Source organism: Myotis daubentonii, chromosome 16 (assembly GCF_963259705.1).
Source record: "Myotis daubentonii chromosome 16, mMyoDau2.1, whole genome shotgun sequence".
NCBI classification, from domain to species: Eukaryota; Metazoa; Chordata; class Mammalia; order Chiroptera; family Vespertilionidae; genus Myotis; species Myotis daubentonii.
In genome coordinates, this window is record NC_081855.1 from 49,445,165 (window position 1) to 49,465,732 (window position 20,568).

At 54.0% G+C, this 20,568-nt stretch overlaps 1 protein-coding gene and 1 long non-coding RNA gene across 2 annotated transcripts; one reads left to right on the top strand and one right to left on the bottom strand.

Annotated features, from left to right (window-relative positions):
- The first annotated feature begins 4,683 nt into the window (after positions 1 to 4,683).
- IGFBP4 (insulin like growth factor binding protein 4) lies at positions 4,684 to 15,854 on the top strand. The gene is made up of 4 exons (XM_059670955.1): positions 4,684 to 5,302; positions 11,357 to 11,514; positions 12,282 to 12,416; positions 14,625 to 15,854. Exons 1-4 carry the CDS (start codon positions 4,954 to 4,956, stop codon positions 14,757 to 14,759), a joined length of 777 nt encoding a protein of 258 aa, XP_059526938.1. The 5' UTR covers positions 4,684 to 4,953; the 3' UTR covers positions 14,760 to 15,854.
- On the bottom strand, positions 15,137 to 18,033 carry LOC132218982 (uncharacterized). Its single transcript, XR_009449339.1, has 2 exons — positions 17,067 to 18,033; positions 15,137 to 16,938 (listed from the first exon to the last, which is right to left on the bottom strand). It is a non-coding gene; the product is annotated as an uncharacterized LOC132218982 (long non-coding RNA).
- Positions 18,034 to 20,568: the final 2,535 nt, after the last annotated feature.

A 20,568-nucleotide genomic window follows, 5' to 3' on the forward strand; every position in this document is an offset into this window, starting at 1 on the left:
TCACTTGGCTAAAGTCACAGAGCTAGTAAATGGCAAATCCAGAATTCAGTACAGGCGTTTTGACTCCGGGCTCTTAATCTCATTTTTCTGATTATGGCTAATAACTAACACTTATTGGGCACTTAATATGTAGTAAGGATCAGCGTAAGCCTTTTATACAGATTCATTCATTTAATCATTACAGGCATCCTATATAATAGTCACTTAAATGAAAGATGAGGATACGCAGGCACAGGGAGTGTGCTAACCTGTCCTAAATCTACAGCCAGGAGTCTAGTCCAGGCAGGCTGACTTGAGAGCAAACATGAGAGCCAGCACTTGTTAAAAAAATAAACCAAAAAGTTTTTTCTTTAAAAAATTAAAGTATAACATACAGAAAAGTACAGAAATAAGTAATATTTAGCTTAATGAATGTTCACTTATGTGAATATGCTATGTAACTAAATGTAAACATTACCTGTATCCCATAAGACCCCTTTCAGTAATGACTCCCACCCTTTTCCTCAAGAGTAACCTTTATACTGATTTCTAAAATCATAAATTAGTTTTGCCTGTTTTTAAACACACACACACACATTTCTATTGGGTGTATACCTGGGGGTGGAATGGTTGGTTGTTTCCAAGTAGTTATACAAATTTGTTTTCTGTATGACAGCCTCCTTACTCCACATCTTGGTTTGGGGCCTAGGACCACGCAAAAGGACTCCAGAAGACCTAGATTCCTCAGCTGCCCAAGCTGGAAGGATCTTCACAATTCAGTGAGTTCCCCTCCCCTAGTTTACAGATGGTAAGACGGAAGCTCAGGCAGGGGAAGTGGCCACAAAGCTGGCAAGGAGCAGAGCTGGCGGGACTGGAGATATGAAACTGGATCCTGGCCAACCCAACTGCGGATGGACTCTCCTCTCCCCACCCTTCCCCTGCCTGGGTGTCCACTTCTTGAGCTGAACGTCCTAAGGGAAGGACTCAGGCTCTGTCCTCTGAACCAGAATTCCTCTGTGGGTCTCTGTGGAGATCCTCACTCTCCTGATATGGTCTCTCCTAGAGTGGGGCCCTGCTGGCCAAGGAGGCAGCCATACTAATGTGTCACTGTCCAGCCCACACACCTGGGCTGACTGGAGGACGCCATACCTGGGGCCTACATATCAGCTGACATGGAGGGAAGCTGAGGTCCCTACTTCAGTGTGGGCACAGGGGGCAGTCCAGGGAAGCCAGGGAGGGGCTGGGAAGCCAAAGTTATGGGGAGGCCTAGGACCCAGTCCTTCACGCTAATGCTACCTCTGCTCTGACCCCCTACAGCCAGCTTGCTTCTGTACCATAGTCTTTCATCCTGGGCATTTGTTTGGAATGCTTATGACAGATATTTTGGAAGGCAGTAAAACATAGAGGCTAATCATACAGACTCTGCCTGGGTTCCCATCCCTCCTCTTCCACTTACTTGCTGTGTGACCTTGAGTTAACTTACACACCTCTCTGTGTCTCCATTTCTCCATCTTAAAAAGCACTTACTCCACGAGGTTGTTGTGACGTGCATATGAGTGAAGCACTCAGAACCATGTCCAGCATATGCACCTTGAACCTAGGTCCTGTCACTCCAAATCCCATGGCCCTTGTATACAACATCTCCCAGACACCAGCAGGCCTGGGTGGGGGAAAGGCACGAAACCAGTCCTCCAGGAGCTTTCAGTCCAGTGGGGGAGACACAAGTCCTGCTACCAAGGGATCTCCAGCCATGTGGAGAAGTTAGAGTTTCCAGAAGAGAGGGGTAGGAGGGAACAAACACTCAGTGCCTACTGTGTGCTGGGTAACTTGCCCAGGCCACTATTTCTCTCCCCTCTCCATCCTTCTTTCTCTCTTATTGCAAAGTCCATCTTCCAGGTCAGGACTGTGATGCTCAGAGAGCATAAGTAACTTGTTTTAGGTTCCCCAGTGAGTCCAGTGGCAAAGCTGGGATTAGAATCCAGGTCACCTTATGCTAACATGGAAGACCATGTCACCTTGGCTCAATGTCACCTCCTCCATGAAGTCTCTCCATGTCCTGGATATGGAACTAACCTCTTGTGCCTCTGGGTCCCCATCGTGCCCCACAGAAATGCCCCCAGGGCACCTGCACACTTCTTAGACTTATTTATGTACCTGTCTCCCTTCACTAGGCACTGAGCTCCTGGAGAGCAAGGAGTGATCGCGGCCATCTCTGAGTCCCCTGTACGTCCTGAATAGAGCACAAAGTCCGTGCACAATGGCTGTTTCATAAATATGTGTTGCATGAATGATGGGAGGTGATCGGAAAGTCTCATGGCCATTTTCCTGCCTCCTTGGAATTATCCCAGACAGTGATGGGGGGCATCAGAGGATGGATTGAGGGGTGGGGCTGGGCTAGAGGTGTGAACATCTGTCTCACCTGAAACCTTTCCAGTTCCCCACACTCATCTACACTCCTGCTTCATCCCCAGGCATTTCTCTGGGCTCGCTCCAGTCTCTCCTGCACGCCTTCCTCATGTTCGGCAGCGCTATCTTTCCCAGCACCTTTGCTGTCTAGAGGACGAGTCCGGCATTGCGATCAGAACCATCCCTTCTGGTCCCATTTTATTCTCATAAGAGCTTAAGAGGTAGAGTAAGTGGAAGTGGCCTGTCTTCATTTTACAGGACTTTCAAGCTCCAGGAGGCTGGTGTCCAAGTTCATACAATAAGTTGATGGCAGAACTGGGCCCAGTATGATGTAGGAGGGGAACAGGGCTGAGGGCAGTTTTCTGAATCAGGGACAGGCTGGGCTTCCCCCCAGGACTTGAGGGACCTGGCTCTGGGACACAAGAGACCCCAGTTGGTCTGTGAAATGGCATGGAGAGAATCCTAGAACCTTTTTTAAAAAAGTAGATTTTTATTGATTTCAGAGAGGAAGGGAGAGGGAGGGAGAGGGAGGGAGAGATAGAAGCATCAATGATGGGAGAGAATCATTGATCGGCTGCCTCCTGCACACCCCAACCGGAGGTTCAGCCTGCAACCCAGGCATGTGCCCTTGGCCGGAATCAAACCTGGGACCCTTCAGTTCATAGACAACGCTCTATCCACTGAGCCAAACCAGCTTAGGGCTTTTTTTTTTTTAAATTTTAATTTTTCAATTACAATGGAGACTCCTAGACTCTTGTCCCTGGCCAGAACTCACCAGGCCTTCTGCAGTCTTGATGGTTGCCAGTAGGTGCCGACAGTTTGCAACTTTTGGTTCTGTCCTACAGTTCCAGCTTCCAGTCCTCTCTTCCTCCTATCACCTGAACAGTCTGCACTTGCACCAAGTAGGAGAGGGTGCAATCTCCGTGAGAAAGACCCCCGTTCTGGGAGAGGAAGCAGGAAGGGGGTCTCTGATTTGCATTTCAGCTTGGCTGCCCCGGCAGCTTTCTAGGCAAAATAATAATACAGTGGGGCCTTGATTTACAAGTGTCCTGACTAACGAGTTTTTTTGAGATACCAGCTGTCTCTCCTACGATTTTTTGCATTGAGTTGATAGAGTAATTTGAGTTAATGAGCTCGGTCTCCGAACGAATTGAACTCGTAAGTCAAGGCCCCACTGTTATAATAATAATAATTAAAAGAAAATCCACAGTGGGTCACGGATTATGCCTGGGCAGGAGCCTTATCCTGAAGCCAGCTCCAGGATAGCAGAATCGTTTGGGGGGCTGGGTGGGGGGAAGTACCAGAGGACCTGAGAGAGAACCTAGGAGATGGGTCCCTGCTCCAAATGTTACCCTGGTGGACCCCCCCAATCAGCAGGATTGAGGCAAGGGTGAGGGACGCAGGCACCAATAGGATCACACACGGGCCTAGCCAACCCCAAATAGAAACACTGGATGAATGAGAAAAAGACGCCCCTTCCTCAAAACCCTATACAAATCTACAAAGACTGCAAGAGAAATGGTGCCCTCTGGGGTTGTGCATTGCACAACTTGTATGCACACAGAGTGCCAATCTCCCAAACCACTCCTCCCCACCCCCCCTCCTCCCAGGAGTGGGTCTGGGCAGTAAAAGCAAATATCCGGGAGGGAGGAAGAGGCTGGCACCTCCCTCCCCAGTTCAGTGATTCCACTGGGGAAGGCAGAGGGGACCAGGACCCACCCACATGAACCTTGGGAGACTGGCAGAGGAAGGGGGTTGGAAGGGGCAAGTGTGACCAGAGTATACTAACGTCTTAGGGCCACGAGCCCCTTCTAGGCCCCTCGTTGTGTGCCTGTACTCTCCCCCCACCTCACCCGACTGGTCGAGACTGGAAGCACTGGGGTAGGGTGGGAAGGACTGGCCGGGGAGACGGAATCCGCGGAGCCCACCCGGAGTCGGAGTCCAAGGGTGTGCTCTCAGTGGGGGGCCTGGGGCCCCCTCTGTGGGTCGGGATGAATCCTCCAAGGTTGGGGGAGGGGGCCTCTTCGCTTCTCCATCTCCCTCCCCTCCCCTCCCGGGCTCTGGTTCGGCGGCGCTCTCGGCGGCGCCTATCAGGGCTTCCCAACTGCGCCGCTTCCTTCTTGGGCAGAAAAGGACTTTCAGCTGCAGCCGAGGCGGCGGCGGGGACTCAGGAGAGAGCCCCCTCCCCCTAACGGCCGCCTCTCCCGCTCCCCCTCGCCCTCCCTCCCTCGCCCGACCCCCCACCTCTGGGAGGGCGCTGGGGGTGTGGCCAGAGGCTGCTATAAAGTCCGGGGTAGCCGTCCCGGGCCGCCGCTCTGTCCCTTACCCCCCGCCTTCTGGACCCGGCCGAGGATGCGGCGCAGCGCCTCGGTGGCCAGGATCGCTCCTCTCCAGCCCGCTTGCTAACTTCCCCGGCTCCTTCTCTGTCCGCCAGCCGGGCCGCCCCGTCTCCCCACGCTCTCCCGGTTCGGTCCTTCAGGCGCTGCTTCCGTGTGCCCCCCGCTGCCCGCGCGCGCGCCCGCGCTCTCTGCCCGCACCTGGCGCCCGGCGCCCCGTCCTCGCCCGATCATGCTGCCCCTTTGCCTCGTGGCCGCGCTGCTGCTGGCCGCCTGGCCCGGGCCGAGCCTGGGAGACGAAGCCATCCACTGCCCAACCTGCTCCGAGGAGAAGCTGGCTCGCTGCCGCCCCCCCGTGGGCTGCGAGGAGCTGGTGCGTGAGCCCGGCTGCGGCTGTTGTGCCACTTGCGCCCTGGGCAAGGGGATGCCCTGCGGGGTGTACACCCCCCGCTGCGGCTCGGGCCTGCGCTGCTACCCTCCCCGAGGAGTGGAGAAGCCCCTGCACACCCTGATGCACGGGCAGGGCGTGTGCATGGAACAGGCGGAGATCGAGGCCATCCAGGAAAGCCTGCAGCCCACTGGTAAGGTGCCTCGGCCCTTGCACGTCCTCCCCCGGAAGCCCCTTTCCCAATAGGGCTGGCCCGGGAGGTCCTTGAAAATCCCCCGTGAGTTGAGGAGAGGGCAGGTACGTGGCAGGGCCCTCCTGGCATGGGGCAGGCTCAGCCAAGCCAACTGCTATCCAGTCTCTAACAAACAGCCTGTTGCCACTGTCAAGGAGGACTCTGTCCCATCCCTCCATCTCAAACCTCCCAAGGATGCCTACTTGGGAAGAGTAGTCTTGGCTGCTGGTGCAAGAGTGGAAAATTAAGTGACCTGGGCCAGCCCACAGCCTGCAAGTGAGCCAGATAACTGGAGGATGGGGGGGGGGGGGGCGGCGGCGGGGGAGGGGGAGGGCGGGGAGCTTCCTGCTGCTGATCCCCTCACCACAGGTGAAAACCCCAGGGGTATGAAAAGCCAGAGCTTGGACTTTTGACATTGAGGTGGGAGGACTGGGACAAGCATTCGAGAGGGGCTTTGGTGGCGAGGGGCAGCGGAGTTGCCCTTCCCCAAAGTCCCCGGCCAGCTCACCTAGCCGTTTGGGGGGTACTGGGAAGACAGGGGTCTCTCTGCCGGGCCTGGGCACCTCTTCCTGCCCTGGTCCACAGGCATCCCTCTTTTTTCTCTTGGCAGGTGCCATCTGAGGTGGCAGAAAGAAGCAAGTCTGGGCTCCCAGCCCAGGGCTGCAGAAACCTAACGGGTGTGGGCTAGAGGGTAAAGAAGAGAGAGAGGGAGACAGACTTAGAAGGCCCTTTGCCTTAAACTCTTTCTTAACCTTTCTCTTTTCCATTTCTCAGTGAGCCTCTCAGTTGCTCCTTCTAATCTTTCTCAGTCTCTTTTCCTTTTTTCTCTTTGTTCTTTCTTGCTGTGTCTTTCAGCCTCTAGTTTCACAGGCAACCTTCTGGAGTTCTCCTTCCCCCAATATCTTCTGCCCACCTTCAGTTTCTTTCTCTTTCTCTGTCTTCATACCTCTTTCTGTTTCTGTTGCCCTGCTTCTCTCACTCTCATCTCAGCCTCTTTCTGTGTCCCTGTCTCTCTTTCTTTGTTCCTGTGTTTCTGTTACTTTTGGAATCTCTCTCGGCCTGCCTTTCCGTATATCTGCTTTTGTATCTTGTTCCCTCTCTGACTCTGTTTTGCTCTCCCTGTGCCTCTCTGTCTGTCTGTCTGTCTCTTTTCCTGGTGTTTGAAGCTTCCATTGTTGCAGTCCGGATGCTGGGACTCTGGCCCCAAACTTCCTGCCCTGGGTCCCAGACCGCTCCACTTCCTCAATCCTCTGCAGCTTGTTAGCTGGAGGAGAGCAGGATGCAGGGAAAACAGGAAGGAGGTGGACCCCAGGGGTCTGGGCTTCAGGCCTCGCTGCCCTTCCTGCCCCGGGGCAACAAGAGATGGGTCAGCAGAAAACATTCTAGGAGAAATGCCAGCCTGGCACCCAGCACATCTGGGAAGGGGGGCAGTCCTTGGGGGAATACGTCGCTGATCATGGGTGCAGAGATGCCAGTGCCAGTGGGAGAGGAGGGGTGCTGGTACCAGACCAGACTGGGAGTGAGGGCTGAGCCCTTGGGCTCCCTGAGTCTAACAGGACCACATTCTCTTTGTGTCTCCCTCCTCCACCAGCCAGCGCTGATGAGGATGGGTGGTAGCCTCCTCTCTCACCAACTTGAACAGGGGGCAGAAGAACCCTCAGAGGGTCTTGGGCACCCATTTTCCTTGGCTGGGAAGGAACACCCATCCTGTAGTGGAGAAAAACCCATGTCCCTGGGAGCTTTGGAGAGGCATGAGCAGTGTAATTGTCCTGTGGCTATTATGCAAACCCGCCTTCCAGGGTTTTAGGTCCCCTTTGGATTACAGGGCCCGGGTCTCTAACACCCCCACCCCTCCTTCCTTGCCTGTCCTCCACCCATGCAGTGCATGCAGGATCCGGAGAGGGACAGGCTAAGTCTGGGGGACCCTGGGAAAACTAGGCACCTTCTTGGCAAGCTGTGTCCCTGCCCTCTTACCTCCCAGTCATCACAGAAGTACCCTCTGCCACAGCCTGGGCCGCACAGCACCACGTGAAAGGCGCCCCCTAGAGTTGTGCAGCAGCCCTGCAAGGTCTCTGGCGAGACAAAGTGTTAGGGCTTGGCTCCTGTCTCTACTATTCTCTTTAGCTTCCCACTGACAATAGGCCACTGTCCCTCCTAGGTCCCAAGGCTTGGGGACCTAAGCCTCTTCTCTCTGCCTTTTCCTCTTGGGGCTGAGCTTCAGCAAGTGACTGAGGGAGGGCAGTCACTATGGCCCAGTTGCCTACTATTTGCCCCGGGCAGGCCCCCCTCCACCTCCAGGCTCCCCCACCTTCCTGTCCTAGCTTTTTGAGCCAGAACAGGTTGTGGGTTAAATCCACTCAGGCCACCAGAAGTGGGGATGGGTGGACAGGTGCGTCAGAAATCCACAATTCTGCATAAGTGCGCTGACCCTGGATTCATGGAATCGGGGGGAGTGGACAGTGGCATCGGCGTTTGGACTGGGGAGTTCCTCTGGGACAGGGTTAGGGAACATGCAGGCCAGGTTAATTTTTAGTCAACACAGCAAACACTGTCCCCCCTACTGCAGTACTGGGAATCCAGTGGTGTCATGGGAACAGGGCCTTCCCAGAAATTCTGTGCCTTTGTGGGAGGGAGGGAGGAGGAGCGTAGCTGCTAAATATGATTACTTTTTTTTAGTATTGGGAAAGCGAGAATTATTGGTGCCTTGGGTACCAGGAGTCTTTCTGTTTAAAGACATAGGAGCTGTAGAGATAAATCCCTCCTCCTTCCCTTCCACCCAGTCTATAATAGGACCTGCCTCACAGGGTGGGACGTCTGGCGTGGAGTAAGAGCTCAGTAAAGTGGAGCAGTGATGAAGATGGTGATGAAGAGGACGCTGAATGGATTTAACCTGAAGCTTAAATCTTCCTCTGATGTTGGGATTTTGAGGGACAGTAGGCAACGGAACAAAGCTGGGGGACATGCAGAGGAGTTGAGAGGTAGGGCAGATTTTGATGCCTTTTCCTGCTGGAAACACGGGAGGAACAGGCCAGCTGTCCTTGTCTCTGACTCTTGAGGCCAGCCGTGTGTCACAACAGTGAGGGAGACACCCCTTGAGCCAGAACTCAAAGAAAGGGTCTGGTACCCAACATGGTGGTCTTGACTTCTCCAGCCAGAGTCCAGGGGAAGAAGGAAAAGGCCTTCCAGGGCAGGTGGGTGACCTTCCAGGTCATGCCTGGAGCCCACCCACCTCACAGTCTCACTCTGGGTGTCTTGAGTGGGGCAGGGGCTGGAGTTGAGGAGGAATCATGGGGATGAAATCAGGCAGCAAGAAAGAGGAAATCCTCTAGCTTTGACCATGAACTTAGCAGCCAGTAGTGCCAAAGCTGTGAAGCCTCTTCTTCAGAGGAAGGGTGCTTTCCCTTCCTCTGTTGCTGGAGCAAAAACCAAGGTTTCCCCTGTGGCTGCGTGTCATTGGCCTCGCTCCAAGCGGGAGCTGGAGGACATGACCTAGTCTACCTTGGAACCCCATCTCCCAAGCAAGCCTTCAGGAATTCAGGAGGTCAGATCTTTCAGGGGGCTAGGTCTGACTCCAGCCCCTGCTCAGAGGGGAGCCCACCAGGATTGGGGTTTTCCAGATGGCACCACCTGGGTGAGCAGCACCAGGTGGCCAGTTTTGGAGGTTTGACGGTTCATGTTTTTTCAGAGACTCAACGCCATGGCACTCACTCTCCCAAGCCAGGTGCCTTGGGGTGGGCCCTGGGGTGGGCACTTGGTGTGATGGGCAAGGAAAAGTTACAGATTAAATGAAAAGTCAACAAGCTAGGGTATAGCCAGTGTGCCCTGCCCTAGGTCTGTGTCTGTCCAGGTTGGGTCAGAGTGCCTGAGTGCATGTAGGTGTGCACACGTGGACAAGTGTGTGTCTAGACGCGTGATTGTTTGTATATGTTTGTAATTCTTGAGTTCCGGCCTCTCTGTGTCAGAGTGGGCAGATAGGGACATAGTCCAGGTACCTATGTCCCCATGAAAGACACTAAGGAGCTACACTCCCCTGTCTTGGTGTGTTCTTCTCTAAGCTTACACACAAGCTAGGCACACGTGTGCTGGGTGGTGGGGAAACAAAAAATGGGGAGACCAGGCATGCTGCCTGCCCATCTTCCCCAGGTAACCTCTATGTGACATGGGGCCCTCCCAACACAAGAACATAAGCCATGCTTCTAGGCTCCACGCAGCCCCAGCTGTCAGTGAGTGGACCCAGGTGTCCTTAATGATAACCGCTCAAGTTAAGGTATACACATTTCCAAATATCCACTAATAATCCTCAAGCATTGGTCATTGGTAGACTTTGACTCACAGAATTTCAGCATTGGAAAGGCTGGTTGCAGTTGAACTTCTACTCCAGATGTCTCTAGATTGTTGAGGCCTCAATCACTCGGACGCTCCACACCTTAGGGCCGTGGGGCTCTCTACCTCCTGAGACAGCCCCATTCATAGAAAACTCTTCCTTGCCCCCTTGAACCTAAGAACATTCTGCCCATTTACCAAGCGGAATAAGTATCACCGCAAAGACAATAAAACCCTTCCAGGTTGGAAGGGCACTCGAGTTGGCGTTACAAACGAGTCCCCTCTGGACTGCCCTTCTTGGGATGTTAAGGATGCTGGAGGATGGGGTATATCTCTGCTCTATTTATTTCTTCCCTCCGATTCCTCTTTCTAAGCCAGCCCTCTACTCACGACAGAGCCTTCTTTCCATCCTTGGTGACTCAATTTTATAAATAGCCGTTGGTGTGGAATCTTGACAAAGACTTTCTGAGGGTCTCGATTCTTCCTTGCTTGGTTTTCCTCTATCCGCATGTTTCTCCCCACTCTCCCAGGACTAGGAGAATAAAAAGAGAGCTGGCCTCCCCCTTCTACCCCCGACTCACTCTGGCCAGGCAGAAAAATACCATTAGACCCAGAGGCAGCTCTGGGACCACTGCCATACTTGGAGGAACCTGCTAACTCCTCAGGAAAAAAAAAAAAAAAAAAAGAAATCCTGACACAAACCAGATGTAACCGTCTGTTTGGTCACCAACATCTGGAATGCTGGCAGGGGCTTTGCACTCAGGCCGGCCGAGAGCTGCCAAGCCGAGCATTTCGGAGGAGGCTCTGATCTGTAACCCCTTTCTCCAGCTCAGCCCTGTTGTCTGGATTTGGCTGCCTGGAGGGAGAAGCAGCAGTTGCAATTGGGTTTTTCTTGAATTCAGATAGAGTCTTCATGAGATCCCAGGGAGGGGTGCAGGCCCAGCCTTTCCACCCCCATCTCCAGATCCCCAGTGCCCTGACTGGGCAACAGACATGGCCTTTGGCTGGGGTCTGAAGTCTAAGGGTAGGGGATTGAAGGGATGGGGAAGGTCTTCTCTTGGTCCTAGGGCCACACAGAGCATTACACAAGTGTATACGCACTTGCACACGCAGGCATACACACCCACTCCCACTTTTCTCCCGTCCAGCCAATGGGGAGAGCTTGTTGGGTTGGATTTCTCATCACTCATGGAAACTTTGATTCTGGCCACTTGGAAGAGGGACAGCAGGGCTGACAGCCCTCGGGATCCTGTGGCTGGCTCAGCCAGACGCTGAAAAGAGCAGGAAAGGAGACAGGAAGAGAGAGCAGATGGAGAGGGGGGTGGTAGGAGGAGCTGACTAGAAGGAGAAAAGATCTGGTGGGGGGGGCCCCCCTGCCTGCCTCAGATCTCCCAGCAGAGCCCAGGGGAACCTCCTGCCTGGGCAGCTGCAGCTGGTGACTCATCGGAGCTCCGGCCTGGGTGGGGTGAGGGGCAAGTCAAGGACTTCAAGAAGAATAGTGTCCTGAGGAGTTCTAGGGGAGTGGGGAGGAGAGGGGAGTGCTGTTTTGACTTTTTCCTGCTCCTAGACCCCCACACTTCCCGTGTCAGGCTGGAGAACCCCCAAGAAGCAGAAAGCAGGTGGGAGGCTGGGTTGGTGTGCTGCTCGGTCTTTTCCCAATGCTGACCTCTCCCCATCTTGGCCTGATTGCAGACAAGGATGAGGGTGACCACCCCAACAACAGCTTCAGCCCCTGCAGCGCGCATGACCGCAAGTGCCTGCAGAAGCACTTCGCCAAAATTCGAGACCGCAACACCAATGGGGGCAAGATGAAGGTCATCGGGGCTCCCCGGGAGGAAGCCCGGCCTATGGTGAGGACCTCTGACCTCAAATGCACATGTTCACAGACCCACACCACCACCACCACCACATCTTGGCCTATGTTTATCCAGTAAACATTCTTTGGATGCCTACGGGGTAGAGTATACATTGTCAGGATCCAGAGGGTCCTCATTCCTTTCCTTAAAATTCCATTCCTGCTCGGTAGTTCTCTATATTGGTACAGCTGACGTGGTTTTTAAATACTGAAATACTTCTGTCCTGGTTGGTAACTCATGGTTGCCCCAAGCTTCCTGATATTTCTTGGCCCTTCTCTTGGATTCCCCACCTGAGACCTTCTCAATCTCTAAAGGGTTAATGCTGGCCAGAGCAGGGGGCCTTGGGACCCTGTTCCGGAGTCTGGCAAATGTCCTGTCTGATGGATGGTTCTGATGGCTCCGTTCCTGGATCTTACAAGTTGTTGATTGCATGATTTCATTCATCCCTCCTGCTTAGAAATCACCCCCTTCCAGGCCCCCTCCATAGGTTTCTACAGCTCCTTCCCCGCGGGGTTCCTTCACTTCACACCTCTCCTTTGTAGAAGCTCTTTGGCCCAAGATTCTGTCTTCAATGTCCCTCTACTCTTCCCACCAATGTCTCCAGAACCCAAGCCATGCCCTTCACCTCCCTGGGCCCTGACCCTGACCTCTGGGCTTTGACCCTCCTTTCAAGGCCTTCAGTCCTGAGGTGACCCCCATTCCTGGTTCTCCTGCCCCTCTTCTCTTCTGCTGAGCAGTTTCATCCTCTCTCTCTCCTCCAGCCCCAGGGCGCCTGCCAGAGTGAGCTGCACCGGGCCCTGGAGCGGCTGGCCGCCTCCCAGAGCCGCACCCATGAGGACCTCTACATCATCCCCATCCCCAACTGCGACCGCAACGGCAACTTCCACCCCAAGCAGGTGGGTCACCATCTCTCCCCTGCTGGGCCCTGGCCTCAGCTCCAGGGGCATTAGACAGGGTCATGCATGATAAATGTCTCAGGAAGGGTAGGCTCCCCAAACCCTAGGATCCTCCCCAAACCTTCCCCCCAGCTTTAGGACCTCAGCTCATGTGCCCACATCACTCATTTTGGGATGAGGAGACTGAGGCCCAAAGTCACAGAACAAGTTAATGGCAGACTAACTATCCTGCTTCCCCATCCAGGACTATTTGCATCTCTTGATTCACAATCTGAGACGTTCACCTGGTGTTCCTGCCAACCTCTGCCTCCCATCACTTCCCCACTCGCCCTACTCCCTTCCTATGAGTAGTTCTCCTTCGTCCTCGAATGTCTCTCCCCTGGAAATGGAGGGACTAAGTCGTGAGGGGTTAGGAAAGGAGGAAACAGCCTGACCCTTACCCCAAGTTGAGTAGCCAAACCATTTGGGGTACCCCCAGGATGGAGATGATGCCAGGTCTGACAGCTGGAGTTAGGGGCTTCAGGTGGAAGCAGAGGAAGGAGGTAGGCAGAAGAGAAGACATGAATGTAGAAACCTCTGTGCCGCTCATACCCTTGGAACATGGGTTCCTCTGACAAGCCACCAGGAAGCTGGGATGTTCAAGAAGACTGGCCTGCTCCAGCCCCATCTCTGTCCTGTCAGAGTTGGGCCCACATGGAAGGGTGGCATATCTTGGCAGAGCACTGGGGTGCCTCATGTTGGGTGTTCCCTGGGGAGCCCTGGCCTGAATCTCCTTCTCCAGCCCCTTGTGGGCATAGGCACACACATCCTCACACTTCACGCTCTATGACAAATCCTCAAAGTGGGCTGCCATGCAGCCAGCGGAGGCCTCGCTAGGAGAAGAAAGGCTGCCCCTGAGTCTGCACATCCCAGGATGGCCTGAGGATGTTATGAGTGGTGTGCCGTGAGTTGGGAATCAATGAGGCCCCCCTTAAACCAATGCCAAACCTATCTCCAGTCTTTTTCCCCAACACCAATGTTTTTTGGTCCCAGTTTTTAAAATCTTTTTTTCCCTAACTAAAAAAGTGGTCATAAACTCTGCTAGAGAAGTTTTAGGTTTACAGAAAATTGAGCAGGAAGTGCAGAGTTCTCATCTACTCCCCCACACCCAGTTTCCCCTATTACTCTCTTGCATTAGTGTGGTACATTTGTTATAATTGAGGAACTAATACTGATACATTATTAGTAACTAATCCATAGTTTACATTAGGTTTCATTCTTTGTGTCGACAGTTCTATGGGTTTTCTTCCCCTAATTATTTTTCCTACTGAAAGTTCTGACCCTTGACCCTTGATCCCCAGACTAAATCTGACCCTTGAGATGACCTTCACTTCAACTTTAATCCCGACTCTTCAATACACCTATACACCTTTGCTCCCTGCCTTCCCTATCCACGCCCCCCTCCCTTCCTGTTCTAATCCTGACCCAAACTTGAGCCCAACTGCTTTAGTTGGTCTAACTTTGACCTCTATCTTTATCCCAACTCTATTTCTGACCTGGGCTCTGAGACTCACCCAACTCAAGTTTTAGTTATAATTCCCAATTCAACTGCAATTCATATCCTAATGCTACCTTAACTTCAACTTGGATCCCGCTATTACCCATAATCCTGTTCTTTTAAAAAAATACATATTTTTATTGATTTCAGAAAGGAAGGAGAGGAGAGAGAGATAGAAACATCAATGATGAGAGAATCATTGATTGGCTGCCTTCCGCACGCCCCCACCAGGGATGGAGCCCGCAACCTGGGCATGTGCCCTGACCGAGAATCGAACCCCATGAACTCAGGGTTCATAGGTTGATGCTCAACCACTGATCCACACCAGCCAGGCTTTAATCCCATTCTTAAAAGTCCCAACCTAATGGGAACACACTCAAAACATCTCTGACCTGTACCTTAGTCTTTCAAATCCAGCTTCACCTCTAAATCCTATGGATCCAGTCTCCCCGCTGGGAAGGCCATAGAACTTCCTCAGGACCCTGCCTTTGAAAACTCTCTGGACCTTTCCTTCTTGGCCAAGTTAACTCTCTACTCCAGCGAGCTCAGAAGATTTGTGCTCATGAGAGAGCGTCTGGCCTCAGGGGTCATCTTGGAGGAATTGTCTGATTTGGGGACCAGGCTGGGATTGGGGCCCAGCTGACTGACCTCTCATGCCCTTGTCTTGACAGTGCCACCCGGCCCTGGATGGGCAGCGTGGCAAGTGCTGGTGTGTGGACCGGAAGACAGGAGTGAAGCTTCCGGGGGGCCTGGAGCCGAAGGAGGAGCTGGACTGCCACCAGTTGGCTGACAGCTTCCACGAGTGAGCCCTACCAGCAGGCAGGGGGCTCCCTGCCCCCTGCTCCCCCTTCCCCTGGAGGCTGCAGAGCTGACCTGGAGCCTGGACCTGAGTCCTGGCTCTGTCTCTGGCCCAGAAGTTTTCCTCAGCATGTGTGTGGTGTGTGTGTGTTGATGAGCATGGATGTACCCGTGGGGTGAGCCAGAGCCTAGGGGTGTCCTCTTTGGGCTCAGATAGCCTAAGAGGTCAGAGTGGCAATGGGGAGCCCTGGTGTGTTTCCAAATTGACCCTGGATTCATTCATTCTTTTATTCATTCAGCCATCTAAACACATTTACTGGCTACATATTACATGCCAGCTCTAGTTCTCAGCCCGGGGTGGGGGCACCCTTATTCTGACTTCCTCTGATTTGGACATTGGGCCCACCTCCTACAAGGTGAACACAAGTCTGTGGGAGAAGAGAAGTTCATGCCCATAATCTGAGGAGGAAAGTAGACATGTACCTTGACCATTGTCCCTCCCTCAATCTAGTGGTAGAGCAGAGGCCACAGGGAAGGTGTGGGGTAGCAGATGGCTCAATGGTCAGGAGACCAGGCCCAAAGCTAAGGGCTGCCAGGCTCCTCTTCTCTTCGTCCCTAGGCCCTCCAAGACAAGCCTATTTTGGGGTTGGGGGTAATGCCATCTGCTTGATTGCCTGGCAGCGGATCCCTGCTGTGGAGTAGGTAAGAGGGTCCTAGGAAGGCCTGCAAGACAGAAGGGTGGGGTGGTGGGGCCCCTGTCTGCGCAGTCAGGGTGGGAGGAAAGAATGTGTAATTGGAATGTGTGTGCCTGGTGGAGAAAAGGACCAGCAGAATGGGATTGCGGGGAGTGAGGGACTTGCCTGGGGCCCTGTTTCCTTCCATTTGTAGTCAGAGCCGTGAAATCACCAGGATGACTCCATCTGGCTCACAGCTTGGCCTCTGCCTCCTGCTCCACACCTCCTTCCCTACAGCTCCCACCCCATACCCTGCCCCCTGGGCATTTTCTGGCTTGCTGGATGGAAGGAGACTTAGGAACCTACCAGTTGGCCATGATGTCTTTCTCTTTTTTTTTTTTTAACAAAACAAAACAAAAAACAATACAATTGTGTTTTGCTTGTTTATTTAAATTAGAGACAGGGGTGTACCAGGGATGGGAGGACTATCCTACATGGTAGAAGGACTCTAAGACTCAGCCAATTCACCATCCTCTCCCTGCAGCCTCTTCCCGAGGGGCCTCCCTGCCCCTCAAGTCTGTGCTCTGTGCTCAGACTCCTGGTGGGGAAATACTGGCTTCCAAACAGAGGGAGGGAGCCGGACAGCCCTGCTGGGCCAGAGCTATTCCTGGGATCAGCTGGTGTGTGAAACTGGGGCATTTCCTAGGGCATCAGGCCAGTTGGGTTTGCATCTGGATCTGATTTATTAATTTGGGGGCGGGGGAGGCGCTGACCTGAAGCTTGGGAAAGGGGTAAACTTTCCACCACATTCCACAGCTCTGCCTGCCTGGATTCCTGATTGGGGGTTGTGCTGAGATTTGATTCTGATGGGTCGAGGGGTCAAGAGTGGGGGCATCTTTGATCTTGCTGTCCTGGGCACACCAGGCTGTGGGCTTTTGGTGGCAACCCCCAAATGTGTGCCCTTGTGGTACGATTGGATTCCTGGTCATTTCCTAATGTCCCTCCCCTCCTGGACCTCTGTGCCAGGCACTGATTTCTTTTTTTTAAAATATATTTTATTGATTCCAGAGAGAGAGGGAGAGGGAGAGAGAGAGAGAAACATCAACGATGAGAGAATCATAGATCGGCTGCCTCTTGCACGCCCCCCACTGGGGATCGAGCCCGCAACCCAGGCATGTGCTGCTGGCCAGAATCAAATCCGGGACCCTTCAGTCTGCAGGCCCACACTCTATCCACTGAACCAAACCAGCCAGGGCCAGGCACTGATTTCTTGGGTGGAGGTCCCTTTCTGGGAGTTCACAGGCAGCCCGGGACCCTGTGCACCAAGCTGCTGCATTCTGGGGGAGCACCCTCCTGTCTGATCTGGCCTCTGGGGGCGCACCCTCCTGTCCGGCCAGCTCCTGGATTCCTAGGCCCTCCCCTGTTCCAGAGGTGCTGCCAGGCCTCTGATGTGCTGGCACCTGCGCTGTCTGCATTTTGAGTCTGGGGCTGCAGTCCCCCCTCATCTCTCTAGCTCAGCCTTCTCGTCACCCTGAGGCACCATGGGCCCCTGGCAGCAGGAGATAACAAAGTGACAGGCGCTGAGGGTTGCTCTCTCGGCCCCTGACCACTTTTCAGAGAGTCCCCTACTTGTGGGGCCACGGCCAAGGCATGTTGGGGTAGAAGGTGGGTGTAGGCTGCCGATCAAGTTCTAGGTCCCTAAACCAAACGCAGGAAAAGTTTCTCTTTTGATCCCTGCAGTATCTCTTTAAATGCTCCAGCCTCGCACCCTTGGCCATGGGTGGTAGGGGGTCCTTTTCCTTTCACGGGCCTCCGGAAAGAGCAGGGTCTGCTTGGGAAGTAGCTGCATGCATGGCCTGGGGTGTGCCTCTGTGATACATGCATATTGATGGCGTGTGTGTGCGCGTGTGCGTGCGTGCACACGTGTGTGGATATAGCAAAGTGATAGCTGAAATGTGAGAGTGTGGGCTTTTACAGGGCACATATACCTGGTCTGGGTGTGTATGGATGAGTGCATTTGTGTGGTGTGTCCAGATGTGGGCTGCTCTATGAATCTGCATGAATGTGTGTGAGGTGAGGAGCGAGGGAATGAGAAATTCAGGTATGTGCTTCCCTCCTGGCTGTGAAGGAATGACCCTCGCTCATTAGGCGTCCCCTGCAGGGTTTGGGAGGAGCTGTCTAGCATCTGAGACTAGAGGATGTGCACTTGGGTGGGGGCGTTCCACACCTCACAGAAACACCCCCACCCCAACCCCTGGCGCTCGCCCCATGATCCCAGAGCCAGGTCCTAGGTGTCAAAAAAGGAGGAAATAAGGGCAGCTCAGTGTCCTCGGGGACACTCCCCTGGGCAAAGTGAACGGTTTGGGCAGTGTCACCGTGGGAGAAGCAGGCTCCAGAGAGGACTTGCCGGCCTGGTTTGCACTAGGCCCTCCCACCCTAGAGTCCAGAAACCCTTGAAATGGTCACGCTAGGTGCCACAAGGGCATCAGCATCTCTGGCAGAGGTAGAAAGGAGGAGATGGCAAGGACCAAACTATTATGTCCTGGTGGGGCCACCATACCTGGATAAACTAAAACCACAGCCCTCAGTGCTCTGTCCTGCTCCCCCTTCCCCCCCCAAAAAAAGTCCCTCCCCCTGCCCCCACTGTGGCTTGGAGCAGGAGGATGGGGGCCGTCTTGCCAGGATCAGGCCATAGGTAGGTGCCGAGCCACATCAGGCATTTGCTTTCCATTTCCCAGCTCATTCGTGGCGATCCAGCCCTGATGTGGGCTGGAGGTGGGGGGCTGGGTTTTCCATTGGCAAGAAGGCTGGGTGGGGGCAGGAAGAAAAAAATGGAGCCTTGGACTGACTCTGGTATTGGATTCAGGTGGGGAAATCGCTGGAGAGCTGGCCAAGCCTCCCGGCCCCTCCTCCTATCAGGGCCCCAAGGTTCCAGCCACTGCCAAGGCTCCAGCTCCTTCCAGGAAAAGGCTGCTCCGACCAGCCTCTCCGCTCGCTCTCGGGGCCAGATTCCCCCAAGCTGCTCCAGGAATGTTCTGAAGCACGCAGGACTTGGGGCGCCTGCTTGCCCCCGCCCCGTCCTGAGGGAGTGGGGGAAGGAGGAGATATGGCTGTGTGGTAAATGACCCTGGAACATTCCCAGCCAGAGGAACGCCCCCTGCATTCTAGACCCCTATGTCAATGTCACCTCTGACCTAAAGAAAGTCAAGATGATGTGGTTGGATGGAGCTGGGAGGTAGGCTGGCGGCTGGAATGTTGGGTGGTCCCAGGGAAGAGGGGAGGCGAGGAGGCGAGGGGCCCTGCTTGTGAGTCAGGGGAAAGGGTCAGGGGGGGAGGGGGAGTTAATGGAAACAGTAAGTAGAGGAGAGACAATGGGGCACTTTTGGGCACACCCTCGGGGAGCAGACACCACTCCAGCCAGCCAAGGGTCTAATTAGATCTTCACTGTCAGAGTGACCTATCCCTTCTATGTCTGAGGCCCCCGGGGTTGGGAGGGTTGGGGTCAGGGAGTAGGGGTGTGTGTGTGCTATAGATAATTAGAAACATGCTCTACTGAGCCAGCAGGCACCACTAGGACTGCCTCTGTCCTCACTGCCCCCCTGCCTTCCCCACATCTCTAATCCCCTTCCCCACAACCTAGACAATTCCAGCCAGGCCAGGGGAGGGGCTGGTGGGGCCTGGGAATGAGTAGAAAGCCGGTGGGGCTGGCTTCCCAGGCCCTTACACACACTCTCTGAAGTGCAAACAACATATTTTCGCCATGCAATGGTATTTAATTACACATAAAAACAGAGCCATTAAACTGAAATTAAACCCGTTTTGGAACCACTTAATTCAGGGCATGACAAATTGCTTTCAGCAGAGGCGGCAGTGAAGTCCCCTCAGGCAGAAACGGAGATCAGCTGCTTCCACGGCTGGTGGGGGCGAGTGAGGGGGTGGGGAGGGGGGGCTGTTCTCCTGGCCCCCTTGCCAGCTCTAAATTCTGAAATTGGGGTCAGAACGTTCTTTGTAAAGACTACCCAGGCCAAGGGGAAGTCTCGAGGTTTGTTTAGGATAAGAATGGGGGTTGGGTAATCACAGATTCACTGAACAACCCACTTTTATTTTTTAAAAAATATTTTTATTGATTTCAGAGAGGAAGGGAGAGGGAGAGAGAGATAGAAACATCAATGATGAGAGAGAATCACTGATTGGCTCCCTCCTGCATGCCCCACACGAGATTGAGCCCAAAACCCAGGGTATACTGACCTGGAATGGAATTGTGACCTCTTGGTTCATAGATTGCCGCCTAACCACCAAGCCACGCCCACACCAGCTGGGCTGTTCGACCACTTTTAGACAACTCAGTCCATCTTATCGATGGGGAGGTTGAGGCCCAGATGCCAAGCTCATTGAGAGCCAGGATTCGAACTCTGGCGCTAAGCCAGGACCAGGGAGGCTTTTATTTTCAGGTTTGTATTCTTTTCCCTGGGCCTGGAGGCAGAGGTTGGGTCTGGGAGGGGGAGGGTTGGGGAATCAGAGCAGGGCCTGGTCAAGGAGGGTAGATTTCTCCAGAACTGGGCTTCCACCTGGTCCAAGCCTGGAGACAGCAGAGAAGGCAAGATGGGGGCCCTGGGGCATGGGGCTGCCGAGGCAGCCCTGACTTCCCAGAGGGCAGCCTGGTGCTCAGACTCTGGAATCACACCTGCTGGGTGTGCGTGCTTACCAGCTGGGTGAGGGTGGGCAGGTAAGACTTTCACTGAGGTCAGAGCCTCAGTTTTCCCACCTGTCAAGTGGGGATGGTGATTCCTATGTATGGAGTGAAGACCAGTGGGCAGAGCGTGTGAACCTTGGCCCAGGTCAGGAAGTGGTGCTATTAGGACCCCATTCATAACAAGGTGCTGCTGGGATCTGGTGGTTTCCCGGACCTTTGCTTGCCCTGCTTCTCTGCAGCCCTTCTTCTCCCTCCCTGTTCCTTCGGCTTCCCTTTTCTCCTCTGCGGTCTGGACATCTAACTACCGACAGAGGTCTGGGGTCTGTGCTTAGACGTATGGACAAAAAAGGGGCGACATACTAACCCCGACAAGCTCAGGGGAGCCCCGCATGGCAGCCTTACAAACTCTGAGATGCAAACTCCTAACTAAAAGCCGTTCACAGTGGGTAG